Source organism: Salmo salar, chromosome 07 (assembly GCF_965601325.2).
Source record: "Salmo salar chromosome 07, fSalSal1, whole genome shotgun sequence".
Lineage (NCBI taxonomy): Eukaryota > Metazoa > Chordata > Actinopteri > Salmoniformes > Salmonidae > Salmo > Salmo salar.
Genome location: NC_138297.1, coordinates 31,930,001 through 31,957,863, shown reverse-complemented (window position 1 = coordinate 31,957,863; position 27,863 = coordinate 31,930,001). Strand labels below are relative to the sequence as shown.

At 44.7% G+C, this 27,863-nt stretch overlaps 1 protein-coding gene across 1 annotated transcript in view; it reads right to left on the bottom strand.

Moving 5' to 3' along the window:
- The window catches only part of col4a5 (collagen, type IV, alpha 5 (Alport syndrome)), an 87,400-nt gene that overhangs the window by 44,087 nt on the left and 15,450 nt on the right, over window positions 1-27,863 (bottom strand). The window contains exons 2-14 of the mRNA XM_014207141.3: window positions 7,309-7,368; window positions 6,610-6,699; window positions 6,436-6,480; window positions 6,147-6,191; window positions 5,725-5,787; window positions 5,469-5,522; window positions 5,111-5,137; window positions 4,865-4,945; window positions 4,364-4,426; window positions 3,503-3,538; window positions 3,113-3,154; window positions 2,807-2,899; window positions 1,991-2,044 (exon numbers count right to left, since the gene is read on the bottom strand). Of these exons, the coding sequence (XP_014062616.1) occupies window positions 1,991-2,044; window positions 2,807-2,899; window positions 3,113-3,154; window positions 3,503-3,538; window positions 4,364-4,426; window positions 4,865-4,945; window positions 5,111-5,137; window positions 5,469-5,522; window positions 5,725-5,787; window positions 6,147-6,191; window positions 6,436-6,480; window positions 6,610-6,699; window positions 7,309-7,368 (753 nt within the window). The remainder of the gene's footprint in view (window positions 1-1,990; window positions 2,045-2,806; window positions 2,900-3,112; window positions 3,155-3,502; window positions 3,539-4,363; window positions 4,427-4,864; window positions 4,946-5,110; window positions 5,138-5,468; window positions 5,523-5,724; window positions 5,788-6,146; window positions 6,192-6,435; window positions 6,481-6,609; window positions 6,700-7,308; window positions 7,369-27,863) is intronic.

Below are 27,863 nucleotides of genomic sequence, written 5' to 3'. Positions count from 1 at the left end.
CGCCTGGAATGTCATTGTATGCTGTAGCGTTAAGATTTCCCTTTACTGGAACTAAGGGGCCTAGCACGAACCATGAAAAACAGCCCCAGACCATTATTCCTCCTCCACCAAACTTTACAGTTGGCACTATGCATTCGGACTGGTAGTGTTCTCCTGGCATCCGCCAAACCCAGATTCGTCCGTCAGACTCCAGATGGTGAAGCGTTATTCATCACTCCAGAGAACGCGCTTCCACTGCTCCCGAGTCCAACGGCGGCGAGCTTTACACCACTCCAGCTGGTACTTGGCATTGCGCATGGTGATCTTAGGCTTGTGTGTGGCTGCACGGCCATGGAAACCCATTTCATGAAGCTCCCCTCAAACAGTTCTCGTGCTTGACTTTGCTTCCAGAGGCAGTTTGGAACTCGGTAGTGAGTGTTGCAACCGAGGACAGACGATTGTTACGTGCAACACGCTTTAGCACTCGATGGTCCCGTTCTGTGAGCTTGTGTGGCCTACCACTTCACAGCTGAGCCGTTGTTGCTGCTAGACGTTTCCACTTCACAATAAGAGCTGACCAGGGCAGCTCTAGCGGGGCAGATATTTGACGAACTGACTTGTCGGAAAGGTGGCATCCTACAGCATGACGGTACCACTTTGAAAGTCACTTAGCTCTTCAGTACGGCCCATTCCACTGCCAATGTTTATTTATGGAGATTGCATGGCCGTCTCCTCGATTTTATACACCTATCAGCAACGGTGTGGCTGAAATAGCCGAATCTACTCATTTTAAGGGGTGTCCACATACTTTTGCCATGTAGTCTATATAGTACGATAGTTTGTGACAACATAAATATAGTATGATAGATACTGTGTGAAAACATAGATATAGAGTGGTATAGATACTGAGTGAAACATAGATACAGTGCATATCATACTGTGAGTATTCACCCCCTTGGATTTCTTCACATTTTGTTGCATTACAAAGTGGGATTGAAATGGATTATTGTGATAAAAATGTACACTGATCTACACAAAATACCTCATAATATCAAAGTGAAAAGGAAATTCTAGAAAGAAATACAAAATAAAATGTCTTGGTTATATAAGTATTCACCCCCTTTTTTATGCCAATCCTAAATAACTTGAGGAGTCAGAATTTGCTTAAGAAATCATATAATAAGTTGCATGGACTTTTGAATGACTAACCCATCTCTGTACCCCACACAGCAATTAACTGAAGGTCCCTCAGACGAGTAGTGTATTTCAAGAACAGATTCAGCTACAAAGACAAGGGGGGCTTTTCCAATGCCTCACAAAGAAGGCCACCGATTGGTAAAAAAAAAACAGACACTGAATATCCATTTGAGCATGGTAAAGTTATTAATTAGGCTTTAAATGGTGTATTAATAGCACCCAGTCACTACAAAGATAAAGGCGTAATTTCTAACTCAGTTGCCGGAGAGGAAGGAAACCACACAGGGATTTCACTATGAGGCCAATGGAGTCTTTAAAACAGTTCCAGAGGTTAATGGCTGTGATAGGAGATAACTGAGGATGGATCAACAGCATTGTAGTTACTCCACAATACTAACCTAAAGGACAGAGTGAAAAAAACTACGCCTGTACGGAATCCAGATATTCCAAAACATGCATCCTTTTTACAACAAGGCACTAAAGACTCAGGAGGGTGAATACTTATCTAATCAAGATATACTGTATGAACGTTTTTTCCCTTCTCCTTATTTAAACAAATTCCAATTAAATCCATTTTAATACCACTTTGTAACACAATATAAATGTGAAGAAATCCAAAGGGGACGATTACTTATGGTATGCGCTGTATATAGTATATTCGATGGTGAGTGAAAACATAGATATACCAGTGGAGGCTGTTGAGGGGAGGTCAGCTCATAATAACAGCTGGAACGGAGCGAATGGAATGATATCATATACATGGAAACTATGTGAGATATACAGAATCGTATGATGGATAGTGAGGGATACTCACAGGGGGACCAGGATAGCCAGGATCACCAGCTGGACCAGGTAAACCTTGATCACCCTGGAAACAAAGAAGGAAATAACAACAACAACAAATTGTAAAATCCATAAATTATTGTGAATTCACTTTTCATGAATAGTTAAGAAAGTAGACATCATGTCAAAAGGGTTCAAATCTGATATTTGAAAGAAATCGGCAAAATATTAATAGAAAACAATACCTTTCACAATTAAATGCTAAACGATAGAGGGGCATATTAAGTTGGACTACCCAGTAATATAGGACAATGGAAGTTCTCATAAAGAGGCTGAATGCCACCATCTAGTGGTCATTGTGAGAGTTGCAGTTACAAGAAACTAAAAAGCATGGTGGTGCTGTCAACGGGAGGCGACACATGATAGAACACTAGGGCCAGTCCAGTTACCCTGACCTTAAATGAAGACCAAAAAGCTCAGTTTCGTTTCCATTCATTTTTACAATATAGTCCATTTTGACTTTGCAGCTGGCCCATAGCTGGAAATCGCTCAGTTCTGCCTCCAGGACAAGACCACATCCAGTTACAGCCAAACAGGAGCTGTCAGTTTAAATGACATGTCATAACAGAAACGACTAAACCACTATTGATGTTCTACAAGATCTACAAATGACAATAACATAAATGGGAAATGGAAAAAGGGATACTGGTCCATTTTGAATGATGACGCAGGAGATACTAACTTTCTAGAGATCCTAACAATTCAGTGATTCCGTGGAGTTTCTGAGGTCAAAGACATGGAAGGGATTCCTGATTAATGAGGGACAATGTGAAACGAAGAACATTACTTTCTCTCCTCTCTGGATCTCTAACTCGGTGGGTCTCTTCTGCTCCCCGACCTGTCCTGGTGGACCGGGAGGCCCCTGCAGACCTGGATCCCCCTACACACACACACACACACACACACACACACACACACACACACACACACACACACACACACACACACACACACACACACACACACACACACACACACACACGCACACACACACACACACACACACACACACGCGCACGCACAAACTCGTCAGTATTCACTAGTGCAAATCGTTACCCCCCATTGACGACAGTCTTTCTCTTGCTGACCCTACCTTATCTCCTTTGGGACCTTGGAAGTTCAATCCCATGTTACCCTATAGTAGGAGAATACCAAGAGAAACACATGTATTACTGTATTCTGTAACACTTTACTTAAAGCCTGCAGGTAAAATGCATTAGGTACACACAGTAATATACATTAGGAGTGTATGGACAAGTGTGTGTACAGTAGTTGAACTGAGTGTAGTACACAGAATAGACAGTTGACCAGAGTTTATTATCAGTGTGTGTGTTTGTGTGTGTGTGTGTGTGTGTGTGTGTGTGTGTGTGTGTGTGTGTGTGTGTGTGTGTGTGTGTGTGTGTGTGTGTGTGTGTGTGTGTGTGTGTGCGTGTGTGTGTGTGTGTGTGCGTGCGTGCGTGATTCAGGGTGTAAAGCAACTCACCTTAGGACCGGGAGGACCAGGAGGCCCGGAACGACCCTACAAAACAACACACAACACTTTATTAACAACACACAAAACATTATTAACAACAACACACCCAACTTTATTAATAACGCACGGTATGCTGTATAACTATTGATAGTACAATAAAACATTATTATTCCATAAACTACATTGGATAAGTTCTTATCTTGATCTGTGAGACTTCGGATTACAAACACACTACTGGATGTCACAACAGGTCTGAGGACAGTTTGACTGTGCAAAGTCTCTCAGAACATAACGTTTGTAACAGGTCTGGGACCAGTTTGACTGAGCAAAGTCCCTCAGAACATAATGTTTGTAACAGGTCTGGGACCGGTTTGACAGTGCAAAGTCCCTCAGAACATAATGTTTGTAACAGGTCTGGGACCGGTTTGACAGTGCAAAGTCCCTCAGAACATAATGTTTGTAACAGGTCTGGGACCAGTTTGACTGTGCGAAGTCCCTCAGAACATAACGTTTGTAACAGGTCTGGGACCGGTTTGACTGTGTAAAGTCCCTCAGAAAATAAAGTTTGCAACAGGTCTGATACCAGTTTGACTGTGTAAAGTACCTCAGAACATAACGGACGTGTGGCGGTGGTAGTTAAGACGATTTGGGGTGTAACTGTACCTCAGGGGTTTTCTTAAACTATGAGTCGGGACCCAAAGTGTGCCCTGGGCATGTGAAAGGTAGGTCACAAGTTATGAGAACTATATTTTCACACTATTTTCTTCTTATATTAGGTCGTTGGATGACGATTTGGGTCACGGGAGGAAGTTCAACATCTCATTTGGGTCTCGAGCTGAAAATGTTGTCAGTGCCCCTGTATCAGTGTACCTCATAACCTCTGGGGCCAGGTGGACCGATAGGGCCTGACAATCCTGCAGGGCCTGGGTTACCCTAGAAACAAGACCGACACCACAAGCGTTACCCACAAGGCTACGTTGTTGAAACGGTTTACATGACATCTCTTACACAGGAGGTCGGTGGCACCTTCATTGGGGAGGACGGGCTCGCGGTAATGGCTGGAGCGGAATGAGTGGAACGCTATCAAATACATCAAACACTTGGTTGAATGCCATTCCATTTACTCCATTCCAGATATTACTATGAGCAATCCTCCCCTCAGCAGCCTCCACGGATCTCTCACAATGAGTTACCATTCCTTTTTTATCGATTCTGATCATCCAAATACGAGCAACATATTACATTAGACTACCATTTGATGAGAAGAAAAAAAATCGCTTGACAAAGTCTACAGAATTTTTTTTTTTAAGTCCCCTTTTTTTAAAACAGTTAAGTTCAAAGTGGTTCTATGGTTCTATATAGGATACTCACAGGAACTCCAGGCAAGCCAGGTAAACCTACACCTCCTTTCTGTCCAAAGCGGTCATTTGAGATGACATCACCTGGGTCTCCCTGTAGAGGGACAACAGGAAGAGGTTAGAAAGGAACACATCACACAGGTACTAGCTATAGAAATAGAACTACTAGCACAGCTACACAGACAGATAGGCCTGGTAAATGTACAGTATTTTATCTAAAGTTAACATCCGTTGAGAACAGTGAGGAAAGAATGGTAACCTTTTGTCCTGGCAAACCAGGTGGACCCTGCAAACGAGCAGAGAGATAATGAACACATTTCAGTAGTTTGATTGGTTCCCTTTTCCAAGTTTCCACACAGAGAAATGACAAAGTGCACACGTGTATTTATACTTCATACAGGTAAGTCAGTTAAGGACAAATTCTTATTTACAATGACGACCTGTCATGAGGCAAGAGCAGCAAGTATACCGCACAAATAGGTTAAACAATATCATACAAACAACAGTCAAAAATACATATGCGGAGTCAGTAAAACATTCAGTAACATGCAGCATTGAAGAGGACAGGATGTAGGTGAACGAGAGGACTGAGAAGTTTGTGTATGTGTGTGACTCACCGATCGCCCCTCCAGGCCGGGGAACCCTGGACTTCCAGGGAATCCTCTCTCACCCTAAGAAGAGACACAATCGATCCTTTCATTTTGCATCAACAGTCTCCAGCCCATAGGTTACTTTTCCAATATGCTGCCATCTAGTGGCCAGGTGTGATAGACCACTTAGGCCAGTTTCAGTCCAGATTCAGGAGAACCCGAGTTCCCTCAGGACTCGACAGAGTTGTATGGCTGTCAGTCAGTAGTAACCATAATAACCTACCTTAGTTCCGTTGCAGCCTGCAGTTCCTCTTGGGCCCGGGGGCCCGTCCTGTCCTGGGAGACCCTAGAAGAGAACACACAGAGGACAACAGGAAGTCAAACATCAGACAGGAAGTGAGGTCACATGACTCAGTGGTGACAATACATACTGGATATCAGGCCAGGTCAAAAACAACCAGAGAATGTTCAGTATACGTTTCATCATGGCAACATCTCAATTCTCTACCCTTTCCCAGAATTCAATTCTTCCCGTCATTCATTTAAAAGCATGGGATTAGTGTAAGCATTGGCTGGGGGGGGAAAGAAAACAAATTTCTCTTGGCTGGAGAAAATGGAGGATAACTGGGACTCATCTCTGTACCAGAAGGGATGCAGACGGGTACGTTACAATAGGTGAGAATTGGGAATGGTTGGAAAACTTACTGGAATTCCTGGTGTTCCTGGGAATCCGGGCAGTCCAGGAGGTCCCTGTGGGAATAACGAGGAGGATAAATTAACAACATAAATTATGATGACTTTGTGTAATGATGCATTCAATTCAGAAACAGCTATGTCAATACAAAAGCATGGAGCTTCTGTTTTATTGGAGTGAAACAAGGACCTCTGATGGACAGGGGGAAGTACTACACTCCAGGATGGCGCACACTGAAAATTGAAATATTACAGAGAGAAGTGTGGGACTTTGTCAAGTTAATAAATCTGGGTCACTCACCCTAATTCCTTTTGGACCTGATGGCCCTGAAGGTCCGTCACTACCCTGAGAGAGAGAAAGACAGAGGGGGAGAGAGGGAGGGAGAGAAGGGAAGAAGAGGATTAGTTTTCAAGTTCCCAGATAAAGTCAGGTGTTATGTTGCTCCTACAACAAGATACAGGAAGCAGCCCCTACCTTCTCTCCCCTGCCTCCGATTGGCCCCTCAGGTCCGGGGAACCCTGGTACGCCTGGCTGACCCTGTAGTCCTGGGAAACCCCTCTCGCCCTGTGGAACATAGAACATGGAACATGGAACATCACACATAGAACATTACATATAGAACACTACACATATAACATTACACATAGAACATCACACATAGAACATCACACATAGAACATTACACATAGAACATCACACATAGAACATCACACGTAGAACATTACACGTAGAGTAGAACATCACACATAGAACACCACACATAGAACACTACACGTAGAACATTACATGTAGAACATTACACGTAGAACATCACACGTAGAACATCACATGTAGAACATCACACGTAGAACACCACACATAGAACATTACACGTAGAACATCACACGTAGAACATCACACATAGAACATCCAACATAGAACATCACCCGTAGAACATCACACATAGAACATCACGCATAGAACATCACACATAGAACATCCAACATAGAACATCACCCGTAGAACATCACACATAGAACATCACACATAGAACACAGAGTTCTAACAAACTCTTCTTACCTGCAGATAGCACACAGACAAAATAGTCATTACAATGAAACAATGTGTCATGTTATGGTTGTTTTCTACAGTAGGTCATTACTGTAGATGTGTGTGTGTGTGTTTCACACTCACCTTGCCTCCTTTTACTCCGCTGCAGTCACACTTTGATCCCGCTGCACAGCCATGACACGCCTGTAGGATGGAGAGAGATAAGAGAGAGAGAGAGAAATAAGGAGAGAGCGATATAGAGAGAGATAAGAGAGAGAGAGAACGAGAGAGATAGAGAGAGAGGAGGGAGAACAAGTGCGAGAGAGAGAACGAGAGAGAGGGGGAGAGAAAGAGAGAGAGAGAGAGAGAGAGAGAGAGAAAAAGAGAGAGATTGAGAGAGGGAGAACACACACAACATCAAGCTGCCGAAGTGAGCCGCCGCCGCCGTCTCCGAGGACTGTGTGCTCTCGCTCTCCGTGGCCAGCGTGAGCAAGTCATTTAGTTCACAGCTGTCTTAAAACACACTGAAGTCGGAAGTCCGAGATTTCCGAGCTCCCAATTTCCAGCTGTTTTGAATGCGGCATCTGTCTGGACTAGCACGAACATTACAGAGTAAAATATTTTTTAGGGAGAAAAATCTGAAACCGGAAGAGCTCACATAGGACCTACCAACGACAGGTGGATCCACACATGAAACAAAAAGACACCTCAAAACGAAATGCAAGAAACATTTATTTTAAAATAACAAATATTATGGTAATTGGAAATGCTGTAGCGTAATGCATTTCATTTAGGACAAAACGTATGCTAATATTATGTCAATAAAATATCAGAATGGATTGTCACCCCCCCAAAATGTCTGTGAAATACACAGGTAAAGTCGTGCATGAGACAGTTGTGCGCTATCAAGAACACCAAACAGCGGCTGTGGGAAGAGTCTACCCAAGATGAGACTCAGGAGCTGGTGAGTACGAGACTCAGGAGCTGCTGAGTACGAGACTCAGGAGCTGCTGAGTACGAGACTCAGGAGCAGGTGAGTACGAGACTCAGGAGCTGGTGAGTACGAGACTCAGGAGCTGGTGAGTACGAGACTCAGGAGCTGGTGAGTACGAGACTCAGGAGCTGGTGAGTACGAGACTCAGGAGCTGGTGAGTACGAGACTCAGGAGCAGGTGAGTACGAGACTCAGGAGCAGGTGAGTACGAGACTCAGGAGCAGGTGAGTTGCAAATGTTACAAACTAAAATGGATTTGATGCAAAATAAGCAACAATGACTTGATCTACACTTGAATGTAAAGAAGCACTATTGTTCATCTGAACATGAGTAAATAGCCAACTTTAATCACACGAGGCGGTGCGAGTCAACAAACAACATGGGCAATGGCGGGAAGGGACGAAGGGAGTGAGTTTGCGTCATCGCAATCGCGTTCCATGGAATAACTCCACTCTATCAATGTAGAGAAAGGAAAAGGGAAAAATAGAAAAAGCAACCGCAGAAAAGCGGTGAGTTTAGATGTGTAATGTACTACCACTGGGTGGCAGTAACATACCGTAGGCCAAAACAGGTTAACATTCACAAGGCCGCAGGGTCAGACAGATTGACTGGACGTGTACTCAGATGGCAAGGTTCTTCAGTGACATTTTCAACCTGACCCAGTCTGTAATACCCATATCATTCAAGCAGACCACCATTGTCCCTGTGCCCAACAATTGCCAAGGTAACCTGTCTAAGTGACTATTGCCCCGTAGCACTCACATCTGTAGCCATGAAAAGATTTGAAAGGCTGGTCATGGCTCACATCAACAACATCCTCCCAGACACCCTGGACCCACTCCAATTCGCATACCGCCCCAACAGATCCACAGATGACGCAATCTCTATTGCACTCCACACTGCCCTTTCCCACCTGGACAAAAGGAACACCTACGTGAAAATACTGTTTATTGACTACAGCTCACCGTTCAACACCATAGTGCCCTCCAAGCTCATCACTAAGCTAAGGACCCTGGGATTAAACAACTCCCTCTGCAATTGAATAGTGGACTTTTTGACGGGTCGCCCCCAGAAGGTGAGGGTAGGCAAAAACACATCCGCCATGCTGACCCTCAACACGGGGGCTCCACAGGGATGTGTGCTTAGCCCCCTCATTTAATCCCTGTTTACCCATGACTGCGTGGCCACGTACGACTCCAACACCATCATTAAGTTTGCCGACCGCCACGACGGTGCTAGGAAAATCACAGACGACGATGAGACCTGGCAGTGTGGTGGCAGGACAGCAACCTCTCCCTCAACGTCAGCAAGACAAAGGAGCTGATTGTGGACTACAGGATACGGAGGGCCGAGCACGCCCCCATCCACATCGAGACGGCGTAGTGGAGACGGACGAGAGCTTCAAGTTCCTCGGTGTCCACATCACTAAGGACCTATCATGGTCCAAACACAGCAACACAGTCGTGAAGAGTGCACGACAGCTCCTCTTCCCCCTCGGAAGGCTGAAAAGATTTGGCATGGGCCCTCAGATCCTCAAAAAGTTATACAGCTGCACCATTGAGAGCATCTTGACTGGCTGCATCACTGCTTGGCAACTGCTCGGCATCTGACCGCAAGGCGCTACAGAGGGTAGTGCATACAGCCCAGTACATCACTGGGGCAGAGCTCCCAGTCACCCAGGACCTCTATATCAGGTGGTGTCAGAGGAAGGCCCTAAAAATTGTCAAAGACTCCAACCACCCAAGTGGTTGCTACCGCACGGCAAGCGGTACCGGAGCACCAAGTCTGGGACCAAAAGTTTACTGAACAGCTTCTACCCCAAAGCCATAAGACTGCTGAACAGTTAATCAAATGGCTACCTGGACTTTCTGCTTTTCACCCCTACCTACATGTACATAGTACTTCAATCAGTCACCTGACCAAACCTACTGTACATAGTACTTCAATCAGTCACCTGACCAAACCTACATGTACTGTACATATTACTTCAATCAGTCACCTGACCAAACCTACATGTACATAGTACTTCAATCAATCACCTAACCAAACCTACATGTACTGTACATAGTACTTCAATCAATCACCTAACCAAACCTACATGTACTGTACATATTACTTCAATCAATCACCTAACCAAACCTACATGTACTGTACATAGTACTTCAATCAATCACCTAACCAAACCTACATGTACTGTACATATTACTTCAATCAATCACCTAACCAAACCTACATGTACTGTACATAGTACTTCAATCAATCACCTAACCAAACCTACATGTACTGTACATATTACTTCAATCAATCACCTAACCAAACCTACATGTACTGTACATAGTACTTCAATCAATCACCTAACCAAACCTACATGTACTGTACATAGTACTTCAATCAATCACCTAACCAAACCTACATGTACTGTACATATTACTTCAATCAATCACCTAACCAAACCTACATGTACTGTACATAGTACTTCAATCAATCACCTAACCAAACCTACATATACTGTACATATTACTTCAATCAATCACCTAACCAAACCTACATGTACTGTACATATTACTTCAATCAATCACCTAACCAAACCTACATGTACTGTACATAGTACTTCAATCAATCACCTAACCAAACCTACATGTACTGTACATAGTACTTCAATCAATCACCTAACCAAACCTACATGTACTGTACATATTACCTCAATCAATCACACCAACTAGCTCATACCCCAGTACACTGACTCGGTACTGTATATAGCCTCGTTATTGTTATTTTATTGTGTTATTATATTGTATTACTATTACATTTTTTATCTATTTGGACATTTTCCAAATGTTTAACTGTATTGTTGGGAAGTAAGCACTTTGTGGTAAACTCTACAGTTGTTGTATTCCGCGCACGTGACCAATAAAATGTCCCTTATAGAAGCCTGGGCCTAGCATTCATCTCTCTGTACATATTCTAAATAAGAGTTGGCCTACATCTCTAGCCTGGGTAGCCAGTGAGCCGTAGACAATAGGGAAAGAGGGGAAGGCCTTTACAGACATAGCAGATCCTTTATCTCAACAGTACTGTAAGTCTTGAGACCTAACCTCTACCATCAGGGAACCCCTCTCCCTAGTTTAAACTTGTTTTGGTACTCTTTTCTGGGTTACCAGTTACCTTCATCTGGGTGTGGCTAAGGTCTGGGTTAGACACCTTGGTCTGGACCTAGAGTGTCTCTGGGCACTGGTCAGCTCTGTCAGTCTAGATAACTCTTGACATTCCTGCCCAGCGTCCTGTTTGTTTCATCTCCTGCCTGGCATACATGCAGGGCAGAGCAGTCCAGTACCTGCCTGGCACTGTGTCAACACACATGAGAACACTTCATCAACAGCTAGGATGCCATTCTCCTCCCTCTCTTCCCTCTGTATCTATCCGTCTCCCTCCAGCCTCTGTCTGTCAGACCATTCGTCTCCCTCCCTCCATCCCGCCCTCGGTTACAGCTCTTTGCCTCTCTGTCTCTCGTCTCTCGTTTTGCCTATGGCTGTGCGTGATAGAGCCAAACAGGTCAACTCTCGGTGTGTGTGTGTGTGTGCGTGTGTGTGTGTGTGTGTGTGTGTGTGTGTGTGTGTGTGTGTGTGTGTGTGTGTGTGTGTGTGTGTGTGTGTGTGTGTGTGTGTGTGTGTGTCGTCACTGGTGCTGGACGATTAGTGCTTTTTTGAGGACAGTTTGGTTTCAGTTCCATCATTAAAAAGTAATCGCGGTTTTTCGATTTCTGTTTCAATTATTAAATGCATTATGTGGGTTGAATGCGGTAACAACACAGAATAAAACAAGTCCCATGATGCTAGTGAATGCCCATTACCGATTATCACTTATTAACCATCATTTATTCACATTACTTTACTTTAAATAAAATATTTTAATTGTTGTGTAAATTAAATAAGGCATACTATTATGACTGAATACCAACTATGCTGAGTACCAACTATCAATTCCAACTTAGATCATGTACTTTCAGGTAGAGATACCTCGCCAAGCAACTGCTCTCTATCCCTCTCGATCTCACATTCTCCTGCCTCTTCTCTCCATGTCTGCCCCACACTAACCTAACGTAGCAGGCGTCAAAGAAACACACAGACCGGACAAGTAAGCACGCAATGGATTATGGTCATTGTAGTTAATTACCACGTTTTCTGACCTAAACTATGTAGAATATTGGCCTTTTGGAAACTACAACTCCGTACTACATCGCACAGTTCGGGCTTGATCTGATTTATCTCTAGAGAAACTGTGTCGTGTGTGCGTGTGTGTGCGTGTTACTATCCCCTGAGTGACTGTCATAGAATGTCACTGGTGTAAATGTCAAGTGTATCAGGTTGTCAGAAGGAGAGGGAAAGGAAGAAGTGTATAGGAAGTCAAAGAAAGTTCTGAGCCAACAGGCTAACTCATAACACTGGGTCTGAGCTGTAATGCTGTAATGTAGCTACTATGTTATACCATCTGGCCTCTTCGAGTCACGTTCACAACATTTCCCTGACAACATACTTTCACTCTGGATTCTATAGTAAAACTATGAATCAAGTAACAATAATGTTAAAGTAAAAAGCCAAGTTCTATACGGTATGAAAGTGACACTTCCTGGATCCTCGTTTTGTAGGATAAGAATGAGCCTCAAATTTCCATCGTCAAAGTCATGAAAACCCGGTCATATAAGATGTACAGGTAACTGCCAAAATAAAGGAAACACCAACATTAAGTGTCTTAAAAGGGTGTTATGCCACGACGAGCCACCAGAACAGCTTCGATGCACCTTGACATAGATTCTACAAGTCTTATCTATGCATAGTCACTTTACCCCTACCTACATGTACATATTACCTCAATTACATCGGCTAACCTGTAGCCCTGCAAATTAACTCGGTACCGATACCCTTTGTATATAACCTCGTTCTAGTTATTTTATTGTGTTCAATATTTTTCCTTTAGTTTATTTAGCAAATTTTTCTTATTTACTTTTTTAACACTCTGCATCGTTGGTTAAGGGCTCTTAAGTAAACATTTCACATGAAGGTCTACACCTGTTGTATTCAGTGCATGTGACAAATAACATTTGATGTGTCTGGAATTCGATTGGAGGGACGCGACACCCTTCTTCCACAAGAAATTCCAAAATGTGGTGGTGGAAAATGCTGTCTCAGGCAGCTCCAGAATCTCCCATAAGTGTTAAATTGGGTTGAGATCTGGTGACACACACACACACACACACACACACACACACACACACACACACACACACACACACACACACACACACACACACACACACACACACACGCACACTTTAAACTCCTTTGTGCCCCTTTGAGACCCACCTTTCAAAGTCACTGAGATCTCTTCTTCTAGCCATGGTAGCCAAAATAATGGGCAACTGGACATTTTTTTACATGACTCTTAGCATGATGGGAGTCTAATTGCTTAATTAACTCAGGTACCACACCTGTGTGGAAGCACCTGCTTTCAATATACTTTGTATCCCTCATTTACTCATTTACCCCTCATAGTGTTTCCTTTATTTTGGCAGTTATCTGTATATTAAAATGTACACCTATACATGTTTTCCGAGTAAATCTACTTTTCAACGTATTTGACGGCCAAGAAGAAGCACAAAGCCAAAAAGCTACAACCGTTTCATTATTAAGATATGAACCACAGCTCCCACCAGCTGTATATGTCTCACTTTTGGCAGCTTGCCGGCCTACAATTATTCTTATAATTTTTTTTAAATGTTATGTACCGGCTGGCAATGTTCAGTTAAAAACAAACAGCATCGTCTGATATAAAACACATCAATATGTCTGTAACTAACAGGTTCTTACCGTCCTGTGAGTCCTCAACTCGAGCAGACACACTCCAGCATGTTAACAAACAAGGCTGCGGGAGTTGTATATCAAATGAAACCACTTCTAACTTTTGTCAGTGTGTCTAACTTCTTGAGCGTCAAATATTTGGGGGGCCTCTCTAGCGCAGCTATCTAAGGCACTGCATCGTGGTGTTAGAGGCATCACTACAGATCCGGGTTCGATCCCGGGCTGTGTCGCAGCCGGCCGCGACCGGGAGAACCGTGAGGCGGAGCATAATTGGCCCAGCGTTGTTAGGGGAGGGTTTGGTCGGCCGGGATGTCCTTGTCCCATCGCGCTCTAGCGACTCCTGTGGCGGGAACAGGCGCGTGCACACTGACACGGTCGACAGTTGAACGGTGTTTCCTCCGACACTTTGGTGCACCTGGCTTCTGGGTTAAGTGAGCAGTCTGTCAAGATTCAGTGTGGCTTGGCAGGGTCGTGTTTCGGAGGACGCATGGCTCTCGACCTTCGCCTCTCCCGAGTACGTACGGGAGTTGCAGCAATGAGACAAGACTGTACCTACCAATTGGATATCATGAAATTGGGGAGAAAAAAGGCATTGGGTATGTGCAAATAAATACAGAAATACAAGTATAATTTAAAATATACAGTGTATCTTAAATGACCTAGTTTTGGTGAATTTAATGATATAATCTTGAAGCCTAGTCAATAAATGATTGGTGACAACCTGGAAGTACGAAGTAGGAACATGTCATTTTCATATCGTATCCAATTATATTCTGACCTCTGACTTCCTCTGTCCATTTTCTCTCTCTCTCTCTCTCTCTCTCTCTCTCTCTCTCTCTCTCTTTCTGTCTTTCTGTCTACCCACTCTCTCTCTCTCTCTCTCTCTCTCTCTCTCTCTCTGTCTTTCTGTCTCCCCACTCTCTCTCTCTCTCTCTCTCTGTCTTTCTGTCTCCCCACTCTCTCTCTCTGTCTTTCTGTCTCCCCACTCTCTCTCTCTGTCTTTCTGTCTCCCCACTCTCTCTCTCTGTCTTTCTGTCTCCCCACTCTCTCTCTCTGTCTTTCTGTCTCCCCACTCTCTCTCTCTCTCTCTCTCTCTCTCTCTCTCTCTCTCTCTCTCTGTTCCCCCCTGCGGCGTTGTCTAACCGACTGTTAAATGGTTTCCCAGTAATGATATAACACATGTCTGTAAGGGCAATAACAGGGAGGGTGAAACAAGAGAGGGAGAGAAAGAGAGAGAAAGAGAGCGATAGAGAGAGAGAAAGAGATAGAGAGAGAGAGAACACACACAACATCGAGCTGCCGACGCGGGCCCCCGACGTCTACGAGGACTGTGTGCTCTCGTTCTCCGTGGCCAACGTGAGTAAGTCGTTTAAACGTGTTAACCCCCCCGCAAGGCTGCCGGCCCAGACGGCATCACAAGCCATATCCTCAAAACATGTGCAGAGCAGCTGGCTGGAGTGTTGAAGGACATATTACATTTTTCCATATCCCAGTCTGTTGTCCCGACTTGCTTCCCCTCCGCCACGCTGAGACCACAGGGAGGAGGTGAGAGCCCTGGCGGAGTGGTGCCAGGGAAATAACCTCTCCCTCAACATCAACAAAACCAAGGAGCTGATCGTGAACTACAGGAGACAGCAGAGAGAGAGAGCACGACCCCGATCCACATCAACGGGGCTGCAGTGGAGGCGATAGAAAGCTTTAAGTTCCGCGGCGTGCACATCACTGACGACCTGAAATGGTCCCTTCACGCAACAGCGGCCTCTTTGACCTCAGGAGGCTGAAGAAATTCAGCTTGGCCCCATTGAGAGCATCCTGTCAGGCTGTATCACCGCCTGGTACAGCAAATTGCACTGTCCGGAACCGCGGGGCTCTCCAGAGGGTGGTCCGGTCAGCCCAACGCATCACCGGGGGCACACTGCCTGCCCTCCAGGACGTCTACAGCACCGGGGTCACAGGAAGGTCAAGAAGATCTTCGAGTACCTCAGCCACTTCGAGCCACGGCCTGTTTACCCCGCTACCGCCTAGAAGGTGGAGACAGTATACAGCAGGTGAATTAAAGCTGGGACCGAGAGACTGAAAAACAGCTTCTAGCTCCAGGCCATCAGACTGTTAAACAGTCACCACTAGCCAGCCTCCGCCCAGTACCCTGCCCTGAACTTTAGTCATTGTTACTATCCGGCTACCACCCAGTACCCTGCCCTGAACTTTAGTCATTGTTACTATCCGGCTACCACCCAGTACCCTGCCCTGAACTTTAGTCATTGTTACTATCCGGCTACCACCCAGTACCCTGCCCTGAACTTTAGTCATTGTTACTATCCGGCTACCACCCAGTACCCTGCCCTGAACTTTAGTCATTGTTACTATCCGGCTACCACCCAGTACCCTGCCCTGAACTTTAGTCATTGTTACTATCCGGATACCACCCAGTACCCTGCCCTGAACTTTAGTCATTGTTACTATCCGGCTACCACCCAGTACCCTGCCCTGAACTTTAGTCATTGTTACTATCCGGCTACCACCCAGTACCCTGCCCTGAACTTTAGTCATTGTTGCTATCCGGATACCACCCAGTACCCTGCCCTGAACTTTAGTCATTGTTTCTATCCGGATACCACCCAGTACCCTGCCCTGAACTTTAGTCATTGTTACTATCCGGATACCGCCCAGTACCCTGCCCTGAACTTTAGTCATTGTTACTATCCGGCTACCACCTAGTACCCTGCCCTGAACTTTAGTCATTGTTACTATCCGGATACCACCCAGTACCCTGCCCTGAACTTTAGTCATTGTTACTATCCGGCTACCACCCAGTACCCTGCCCTGAACTTTAGTCATTGTTACTATCCGGCTACCACCCAGTACCCTGCCCTGAACTTTAGTCATTGTTACTATCCGGATACCACCCAGTACCCTGCCCTGAACTTTAGTCATTGTTACTATCCGGATACCACCCAGTACCCTGCCCTGAACTTTAGTCATTGTTACTATCCGGATACCACCCAGTACCCTGCCCTGAACTTTAGTCATTGTTACTATCCGGATACCACCCAGTACCCTGCCCTGAACTTTAGTCATTGTTTCTATCCGGCTACCACCCAGTACCCTGCCCTGAACTTTAGTCATTGTTACTATCCGGATACCACCCAGTACCCTGCCCTGAACTTTAGTCATTGTTACTATCCGGCTACCACCCAGTACCCTGCCCTGAACTTTAGTCATTGTTACTATCCGGATACCACCCAGTAACCTGCCCTGAACTTTAGTCATTGTTACTATCCGGATACCACCCAGTACCCTGCCCTGAACTTTAGTCATTGTTACTATCCGGCTACCACCCAGTACCCTGCCCTGAACTTTAGTCATTGTTACTATCCGGATACCACCCAGTACCCTGCCCTGAACTTTAGTCATTGTTACTATCCGGATACCACCCAGTACCCTGCCCTGAACTTTAGTCATTGTTACTATATACCACCCTGTACTCTACCCAGCACTTTAGAGACTGTTGCCCTACATATGTAGTCATTGAACACTGGTCACTTTAATAATGTTTGCATACTGTTTTACCCACTTTATATGTATATATTGTGTTCTAGTAATGCCTCATCCCATATAACTTATTATAAAAAAAAGTGTATTCATTGTATATTTTTGTATTTATTGCTAGGTATAACTGCACTGTTGGAGCTGGAAACGCAAGCATTTCGCTGCACCTGCGATAACATCTGCAAATCTGCGTACGTGACCGATAAACTTTGATTTGATTTGAGAGTGAGAAAGTGTAAGGGAGGGGTTGAACGGGGACCAACATTAACATGAGGAGACACAAGAAGAGGGTCAGGGCAAGGTTGGCTGTGTTTGTGATTTCGAAAACAAACTCATAGCCCAACTCAAGGCCGAAAGGTCCGTGTTAGTCCTTCACTGCCCCCCTACCCTGCCCCTTTGGGGTCATATCAGGAGACGGGGGGACGGGGGGGGGGGCAGTCAGAGGGCATCTAAGGGCTTGGCAGAACTGGCAGCCACTGCTGAGTATGCAAACACACACACCCTCTGCACCTCCCTAGATGAGCGAGTGTGTGCGTATGCGTCCGTCTGCTTTCGGGGGTGTTTTCACAAGCTCTGGCTCCCTGATTAGTATCTGGTCTGCTTCAGTTCAATGCTGTCTGTCTCTCCCACGCCCAGCCCTCTAGCCATCGCCCCCCCACTCCCCCTCACACTGCACCAGTGGGGCATGTAATCCAGTCAGGGGGGGGGGGGGGGGGGGGTCAGTGAGCTCTAGCAATGTGTCCCCCTCCCCTTTCTCCCTTTCGAATTCACCTTATTTCTCGCGCTCTCTCCCTCTTTCTCTCCCCCCCCACTACACTCTCATATTCTCTCTTTCTCTCTTCTAGAATGTTCTTAGGCCTGATTAGGAGGGAGCTTCTAGAAAGTTCTTCGGCCTGCCAGGAGGGAATTCTTAGAACGTTAGAACATTCTTCTCGTCAGTTAGAATCTAGATGGAATCCATGCATGTTCCATAAAATAACTTCTCCAAAGGGCTTGGAATCTAAATGGAACTATTGGAAACCCTTTCACATGGAGACGTGCTGCTATACACAAACAGAGAGTTTGAGAGTATGTTGCCAGGTACGTAGAAACGCTAGTTCTATACATAGAGCTAGCGTAACTTGGCGACCAACATTGAAGTTGGAGCACATTGTGAAAGGACAGAGGTGGTGGAGAGGGGTGAGGAGGAGTGAGAAGGGGGAGAGGAGAGGAGCGGAAGGCATGCACAGTGGGAATTAGCCAGACGAGACTGGAATTCCCCCACTCATCAAAGACTGACTGACGTTTACACATCTTTACCCGGCCCTGCCCTGATAAACGCACACTCACACACACACACGCACACACCACACACACACACACACACACACACACACGCACGCACGCGCGCACAAACACACAGCCACAGACACATACGAAACACACACACACACAGACGTACCCACACACACAGTCAGCATGTACTGCACAATGACACCACTCTCGTACAGAATCGGAGGGATAGAAGCCGCGACTTACCTACCCCACCCGTAACCAGAATTTCACGGTGTGTGTGTGTGTGTGTGTGCAAAAGAGAGAGAGTGCTTGCACATGCGCCAGTGCATAACATGTATTGTATTTAGACTGAGTTGGCCTTTTGCGAACTTTGGAGGATTTCAGTGCTTTCATCACTGCATGTTATTTACTGTTTCAAGGTTCTACCAAGACAAGGAAGTTCAAACATAGTATTTTTCCTTGAGAATTCTCTGCGGGCATCCCAAGTGGCACCCTCTATTCCCTACATAGTGCACTCATTTTGACCAGAGCCCTTCGGGCCGTGATCAAAAGTAGTGCACTATGTAGGGAATAGGGTGCCACTTGGTGTTGTTTGAAGTGAAATGACCAAAAGACTAGGAGGAAACCCCTGCCACTAAACACACCCACGGACACACACACACGCGTACTCACGCACACCTCGCCACAGTGACATTATGTTTCGTTTTGCTCCTTTGCACCCCAGTATCTCTACTTGCACATTCATCTTCTGCACATCTATCACTCCAGTGTTTAATTGCTCAATTGTAATTATTTCGCCACTATGGCCTATTTATTGCCTTACCTCCTTTATCTTACCTCATTTGCACTCACAGTATATAGACTTTTTTCCTATTGTGTTATTTGACTGTATGTTTGTTTATTCCATGTGTAACTCTGTGTTGTTGTTTGTGTCGCACTGCTTTGCTTTATCTTGGCCAGGTCGCAGTTGTAAATGAGAACTTGTTCTCAACTAGCCTACCTGGTTAAATACAGGTGAAATAATATTCAAATTTTTTTTAAACATCCTGGAATCCCAATGAAATGTCCAGGAATTCTCTAGATTATTCCCCGGAATGCTCTATCTTCTTTTCCAGGGATTGTTTTTTTCTTTCCATGACCAACAACAACCACTGCTCTCAGCCAATTCAAAAAATCAGATGAGAGAGAACTGAAAACAGGTACTAAATCTCTCCCAGATCATATCCGTGGAAGCAGAATCAAGTCGCTGCTAGAATACAGTTCGGCTACATGCTGATCTAGGATCAGTTTGTTTTCCTTTTGCTGTAATAGTTATGGTTAGGATTGATGGAGAGTAAGCTGACGTGGATACCTCTTAAGAAAACACAAATTGTACAGCCTCTAGGCAAATCTCGGTCAAATGTTATTCATAACTAGACGTTTTAAGGATTTAGTCTAGTAATCCAATTGGTCAATCCAGGGTTGGAAATGTACAAGTTTAAGTTCTTACACGCGCACACACACGCGAATGCACACGCACGCACACACACGTTCCTGTGTGAACTGTGTTTTTGGGACAGTTAGTTATACAGTCAGCCATATGACAAAGAGAACACATGGAAAAGCTACTAATGGTAACTGTGGAAAAACCTGGCTCACAAGACAACATGAGGGAGACTGGGGTGGGACACGCACGCACGCACACACACACACACACACACACAGACACACACAGACACACACACAGACACACAGACACACACACACACACACACACAGACACACACAGACACACACACACACACACACACACACACACACACACAGACACACACAGACACACACAGACACACACACACACACACACACACACACACAGACACACACACACAGACACACACAGACACACACACACAGACAGACACACACACACACACACACACACACACACACACACACACACACACACACACACACACACACACACACACACACACACACACACAGAATGGCCCAACAGAACTATGCCAGGTCAAAAGCATTAGTAAGAACCTTGGGATTCATAAAATAAAATCCCACAACCTGGGCTGCTGGACTACAGAAAACCTGACTGTAAATCAACCTGAACTTACAACTCTGTATCCGTCCTTTATCTGGGGTTGCAAAAAAAAGGGTTGCAAAATTCCACAACTTTCCCCAAAACCCCCAGGTTTTCCAAAAATCCCATTTGGAAGATTCCCCAGAATCAGGAGGCAAAGGCAGGAAATCCGGAAACCCTCCAAAGAGGGAATGTTGCAACCCTATACAACTCAATCTGTATCTGTCCTCTCTGTCTAAACACACACATTTCAGCCTGTACACACTGTCAAACTTAAGACCCGGGTTTGGCTTCTCTGTCCAGCTCTGATGTGAAACGCTGTGACCTAGAATGTTAGAATGTTCTACTTTAGAGTGTTGCAGGTGGGTTCTAATCTAAACACACTCTGGGAGGAGAGGTAAACATGTACTGGTCAATCCTGGTGTGTGTGGGGGTGTGTGTGTGTGTGTGTGTGTCCCTCTCTATCGGTGGTTTACAGATTAGGAAGACGAGAGTCCTTTCTCATTTCTCTCAAATGAGAGATTTCATTTCCCCCTTTTCTCAGGGAATAAGGTCAGTAAAATAGAGAATGCAGTAACTACTTTGCCTTGTCAATATATTTTTTACAGCAGTGTTCTTTAGCCTCAGCTCTCAAACTTCTCTCTATCGTTTAACTCCTTCACTTTACACCCTTGCCCCATTTAACCTTTGTTTAACCTCTCATGTTTAACACAGTGAATAAGTAGCCCATTAGTGTGTGTGTGTATGCGTGCATGTGTGTGTGTGTGTGTGCGTCCGTGTGTGTGTGTGTGTGTGTGTGTGTGTGTGTGTGTGTGTGTGTGTGTGTGTGTGTGTGTGTGGTACTGCCTTATGTTAAGTGGGGCCAGTAGGTCCTGCTGTTCTGACTCCCTGGGCCCTGAGCATCTGTCCACCCCCTCCAACCTCAGTCAGAGCACACATGTGGAAGCACTCAACACACAAACACACACACACACACACACACACACACACACACACACACACACACACACACACACACACACACACACACACACACACACACACACTGGACATAGCATAGTGGTCAGTTGGAGGGGTGGTTGGTTTTGATGACTTGATCTGAAACACTGAAACACTGAAAAGGTAAACACTGCCTTACAGAATCAGTGGGTGGTTGTCAGCTCAACAGAGAGAGTTTAGAAATCCGTGTTCTGGAATTCACACAGCTGGAATTCAACCCTCCAGGCTTACACAAGCATGTTGCAGAATATTATTCTGTGTGCGCGTTCACTTCTGTGGAATATATTTCTGTGAGTTAGAATTCCACAAACCGTTTTGTCAAAGTAAGTTCTAGAAGTTTCCCGAAACCAATATTCCACTCTGAGAAACATTCTGAGGTAGAATTATGAGAGCATTTCTAAAGGCGTATTCTAGAATCCCGTCTCAGCCCCACAGCCCATCCCAAAGCAGGTTCCAACATGCCTCCAATCTCTTCTTTTGTAATTCACAGATACAGTATATCACAGCTCGGAACAGAGTGTTGCCGTGTGGGTGAACGAAAATTAAAAGCGGGTGCAGTCATAGTGATTGGCTGTCGGTTGCCAAGCAGAATCTTAGGCGTGTCCCAAATGGCACCCGATGCCGTTTATAGTGCACCGCTTTCGACTGGAGCCCAATGGGTGGTGCGCTTTGTAAGGAATAGGGTGGGTGCAATTTGGGATGCGCCCTTAGTATGTGCGCCCTGAGGGAGTTAGCCGAGAGAGAGAGAGAGAGAGTTCCGTGGCTTCATCTACTAAATATAACCCGGATAGACAGAGATCAGTTCTGTGGTGTTCTGGAGATAGTACTCCATTTGTAGTACTCATTATAGATAGACAGAGATCAGTTCTGTGGTGTTCTGGAGATAGTACTCCATTTGTAGTACTCATTATAGATAGACAGAGATCAGTTCTGTGGTGTTCTGGAGATAGTACTCCGTTTGTAGTACTCATTATAGATAGACAGAGATCAGTTCTGTGGTGTTCTGGAGATAGTACTCCATTTGTAGTACTCATTATAGATAGACAGAGATCAGTTCTGTGGTGTTCTGGAGATAGTACTCCATTTGTAGTACTCATTATAGATAGACAGAGATCAGTTCTGTGGTGTTCTGGAGATAGTACTCCATTTGTAGTACTCATTATAGATAGACAGAGATCAGTTCTGTGGTGTTCTGGAGATAGTACTCCATTTGTAGTACTCATTAATGAACAAATACGATTATGCTTTCAGAGAGGTGTTCAAAGAAAAACAGAGGGATAACGGGGGAGGGAGATGAATCCTCGAAGGAAAAGATCAACCAAACCAGAAAGCACAAAGGTCGGCCGTTTTTTTCCTGTTCATTTATGATCATTCATCCGCGATTAGAAATGCCGCACGTCAAGACGTTTAGACATTCAACCCAAACACACAACTATGAGGTAAAAAAAAGAAAATGTAATCTGTTCACGGCATAAAGCACTAAAATGTTCACAAGTGATACTCTAGAAACCACAAACATCTGGCGATCTGAGAAGGAATACCTGGCGCTGAACGTAGAGGTCACCCCGCCGAAAATGCCACTTCCACCCCCCTACTTTTAACCACAGAAACATAATGACTAATGCTATTTCTATGCTTTAATCGAACTATTAACTTTCCACCTTCCTTCTGCTCTGAGGAGCCACATTACAAAGACCTGAGATGCCACGGGAGGGCGGTAAAGAGCAGCATTCCACCCTCTCTCTCTTTTTTTCTCTCTCTCTCTCTCTCTCTCCCTCTTCTCTCCCTATCTCATTCTCTCTCTCTATCTCTCGTGCTCTGTGGTTGAATCTTGATTCAGTCTTCTGATGAGTGTGTTGGTCCTTGTAGCTGCTATGCCTAACAGGCCTTGAAGCATCCTCTGCAAACTTAAATAGGTCGAAAACATACCTCTATAAACTCTATAAACTCACCATATAATATATAGATCAGGGTGTTTGGTCTTATAGGTTTAGAAATGTCAATGAATCATCAGGAATTACTTTTACACCACAGGAGGCTGGTGGCACCTTCGTTGGGGAGGATGGGCTCATGGTAATGGCTGGATCGGAATAGGTGGAATGGTATCCATTATGATGATCCATCCTCCCCTCAGCATCCTCCACTGTTTTACACCATCTCGGGTCATTTTGACATGAACCTTTACTTTGATCTCTAAGGGGTTTAAATGCAGTGGTGGAAAAAGTACCCAATTGTCATACTTGAGTAAAAGTAAAGATACCTTAAAAGAAAATGACTCAAGTAAAAATGAAAGTCACTAATTAAAATACTACTTGAGTAAAAGTCTAAAAGTATTTGGTTTTAAATATACTTAAGTATCAAAAGTAAATGTAATTGCTAAAATATTCTTAAGTGTAAAAAATTCAAAGTAAAAGTATAAATCATTTCAAATATTAAGCAACCCACACAGCACTATTTTTTTTATTTTTTTTACAGACAGCCAGGGTCACACTTCAACAGACAGACATAATTCACAAACTAAGTATTTGTGTTTTTTTAACCTTTATTTAACTAGGCAAGTCAGTTAAGAACAAATTCTCATTTACAATGACAGCCTAGGAACACTGGGTTAACTGCCTTGTTCAGGGGCAGAATGACATATTTTTACTGACAGCTCTGGGATTTGATCTAGCAACCTTTTGGGTTACTGGCCCAACGCTCTAACCGCTAGGCTACCTGCAGCCCCTGTGTTTAGTGAGTCCGCCAGATCAAAGGCAGAAGGGATGACCAGGGATGTTCTCTTGATAAGCGCGTGAATTAGACTGTTTTCCGCATTCAAAATGTAAATACTTTTGTGTGTCAGGGAAAATGTAAGGAGTGAAAAGTACATTCATTTCTTTAGGAATGTAGTGGAGTAAAAGTAAAAGTTGTTAAAAAATATAAATAGTAAAGTAAAGTATAGATACCCCCAAAAAACTACTTAAGTAGTACTTTAAAGTATTTTTACTTAAGTACTTTACATCTCTATCTAAATGTTTTCCTTCTTTTCTTGTATGAAAATATGACTTGTGATTGGACTAAGAAGACTGAGTGAAGAATGAGTCTTTCTCTCTTCCTTTCTTTTTTTTCTCCCTCTCCCTTCCCAGTCTCTCTCTCTCTCTCTCTCTCTCTCCCTCTCTCTCTAGCTGTGGTTACACCTTTCATTATCATGTGGTTGTCATCATCCGATCAAGATGATCCCGATCACTATCTGATCGGGATTTGTTGCATCTACGCATGATAATAAAATGTCTCTTATCTGTTCACTGTGTTCACATTGGGACCAAGATTATTCCCTGATCCCTCCCTGTACGCAAACTAATCCAACCTGCCTTAGGCCTCCCCTTGTGATACCAGCTGTAGAAATGGACAGGAAATGTCACACTTTTATAATCGACGGTTGTGTACTCTCCTCAATACAGCCTACTTTGGCTACCCGACGACTTAAGACTGGGCGTAATACTGTCCCAATAACTTCGACCTGTCCACAGCCACGCAAATGAATATTCGGAGAATCTCTCCCGCAACCCTAAAAAAGACGCCACACAAACAAGATGAGCATCTGGATGTGTGTACAAAATACAATTAATGCACAGTATAAATTAAAAAACGACCCTTAGGAACTAATGCTTAATATCTGATGCAGCAACTATATTAGGCCATTCTTCACATTACAAAAAGAAGTGAAGAAAGCGCTCAGCAGCTCAATATCTCCATAGCACTGTGCAGAACGAATGGTGGGCAGGTGGTGGGACGGTCCCTCGGTTCTCCCGTTCCCACTCCTATAACGGTCCTTCGCCTTTCTGTGCAATGTTTTCCAATATTTTATTTTGCGCTGGCATTTGACGTGGGGGACGGGATGACCCTTTTTCTCTCAATTGGGACGATATCTCTTCATAAATATCTTTCTTTTTTTTTAATACGCATTATCTCATTTAGACTGGGCTGTGGCGTCCGACCACAGGGGCAGTAGGCACTTTAGATATTTACGATCTTGTCTCCTCGCTGCAACTCCCCCAACGGGCTCGGTAGAGGCAAAGGTCGAGTCACGCGTCCTTCGAAACATGACCAGACGAAATGGCGCTTCTTAACACCCGCACCAATGTGTTGGGAGGAAACACACTTCAATTGACAACTGAAGTCAGCCTGCCGGAGCCCAGCCTGCCACAAGAGCACGATGAGTCAAGTAAAGCCCCCCCGCCCATCAAACCCAGGCCAATTATGTAATGACACAGCCCAGGATCGAACCCCAAGCTGTAGAGACACTGCAATGCAGTGCCTTAGACCGGTGCCCCACTCAGGAGGCCAGGTACTTCATTTCTAATGAAGACCATGATCTTAATTCTAGGAGGGATCGTAGAGGTATTATTGTCCATAATTACCACCTTAACTGGCTGGTGTCATTTGTTTTTAGAGGGTGGGACCACCGTGACGTTAGCCGAAAGTATACGCTTTCGTTGTCGGTATTCGTTTACACTTCAAGGCTATCCATACAAGATGATTCTTCGACTACCTCCGGAGGAGGAGGTCAGGAAGATCTAATCACAATCTGTTCCCAATGTGTCTTTTGATTGTCTACACCTGTCGACAAATGTGGGCACAATCAGAATGTAGAGAAGATCAGGACAACTGCCACATGTAAGAACCAGGTATAAACAGGCCTTCTTACAGCTGTAGAGATTTCCTGTCGTGATCTCCGGAGGGGGCATGTTTATGTAGGAGAGAGGCAGCGGGAAGGAATGCCATGCATTCGGTTGCACACACAGACACACACACACATGTACACACACACGCACACACACACACACGCACACACACGTACACACGTACACACGTACACGCACACACACACACACACACACACACACACACACACACACACACACACGCACACACACACACACACACACACACACACACACACACACACGCTGTCTATCTACAGATGGAAGAGGCTCTGCTGAATCCACAGGGAAGCACTCAACAGGAGGGGTTGGAAAACAGGGCCCTCTACACACGCACGCACACTAGTGATGCGCGGATTGACTCATAACCCACAATCCCCGCAGTTATGTCTGTGGGTTTTGGGTCCTAAAATATTGTGTGGATGAAGGGCGGGTGGGTGACGGGAGGGTTGAATAAATAGAAAACAATACCTTAAGAAATCCAGTAAATGTATAACTAGTGTGCAGTTTAAATCTATAGGCTACATTGCTGTTTTTCTTTCATTATTTTAGGCTATCTGGCATTAGTGCGTAAACGTCAGGGCCTAACTGTACGCGCGCCAATCGCCAAATGCTTCTGGGAACGGGCAGGCGAAAAGGACATTGTCGGAGTTTAATTCAATAAGAGAAAAGCTTTGAAATGGAGAGTTGGAAATAAAGAGGAGGGTTGGGCCAGAAAAGTCATGTTTGAGAAAAATGTAGGGAAGTGGTAAAAGAGGATAATAGCAGTGCCGGCTATGTTTTGTGTGATGATTGTCTGGCGATACACAAATTCAATAGACACCAGAAGGGGACATCAAACATGCCTACGGCACGTCAAGGGAACTGTAGCCTACTGTTCAGATTGGTTAAATGGAAACTGAAATCTGGACACTGACGTTAGGTATATAACCTCTCACATAGCCGTAATATTAACTCCCGCAGAAATAAGCATCTCGTGCAGTAAAATGATACACCGAATGTAGGGGGAAACCTTGACTCGGGAACAGGGGTGGAGAAATATGATTTATTTCAGCATCTTGAGAGAATGCGAATGCGCAGTCAGATACCGTCTTGTCGAGGTGCTATCTTTATCAGAATCATAAAAGCTGACAGTATTTCAACGGCATCAAATATGCATCCAAGCGGAACTGAAATCTTATCAGAAACATGTTGGGTCGTTTTGACAGCTTTCTCTTTCCTTACAACCGGTCAATCTGATGTCATTTG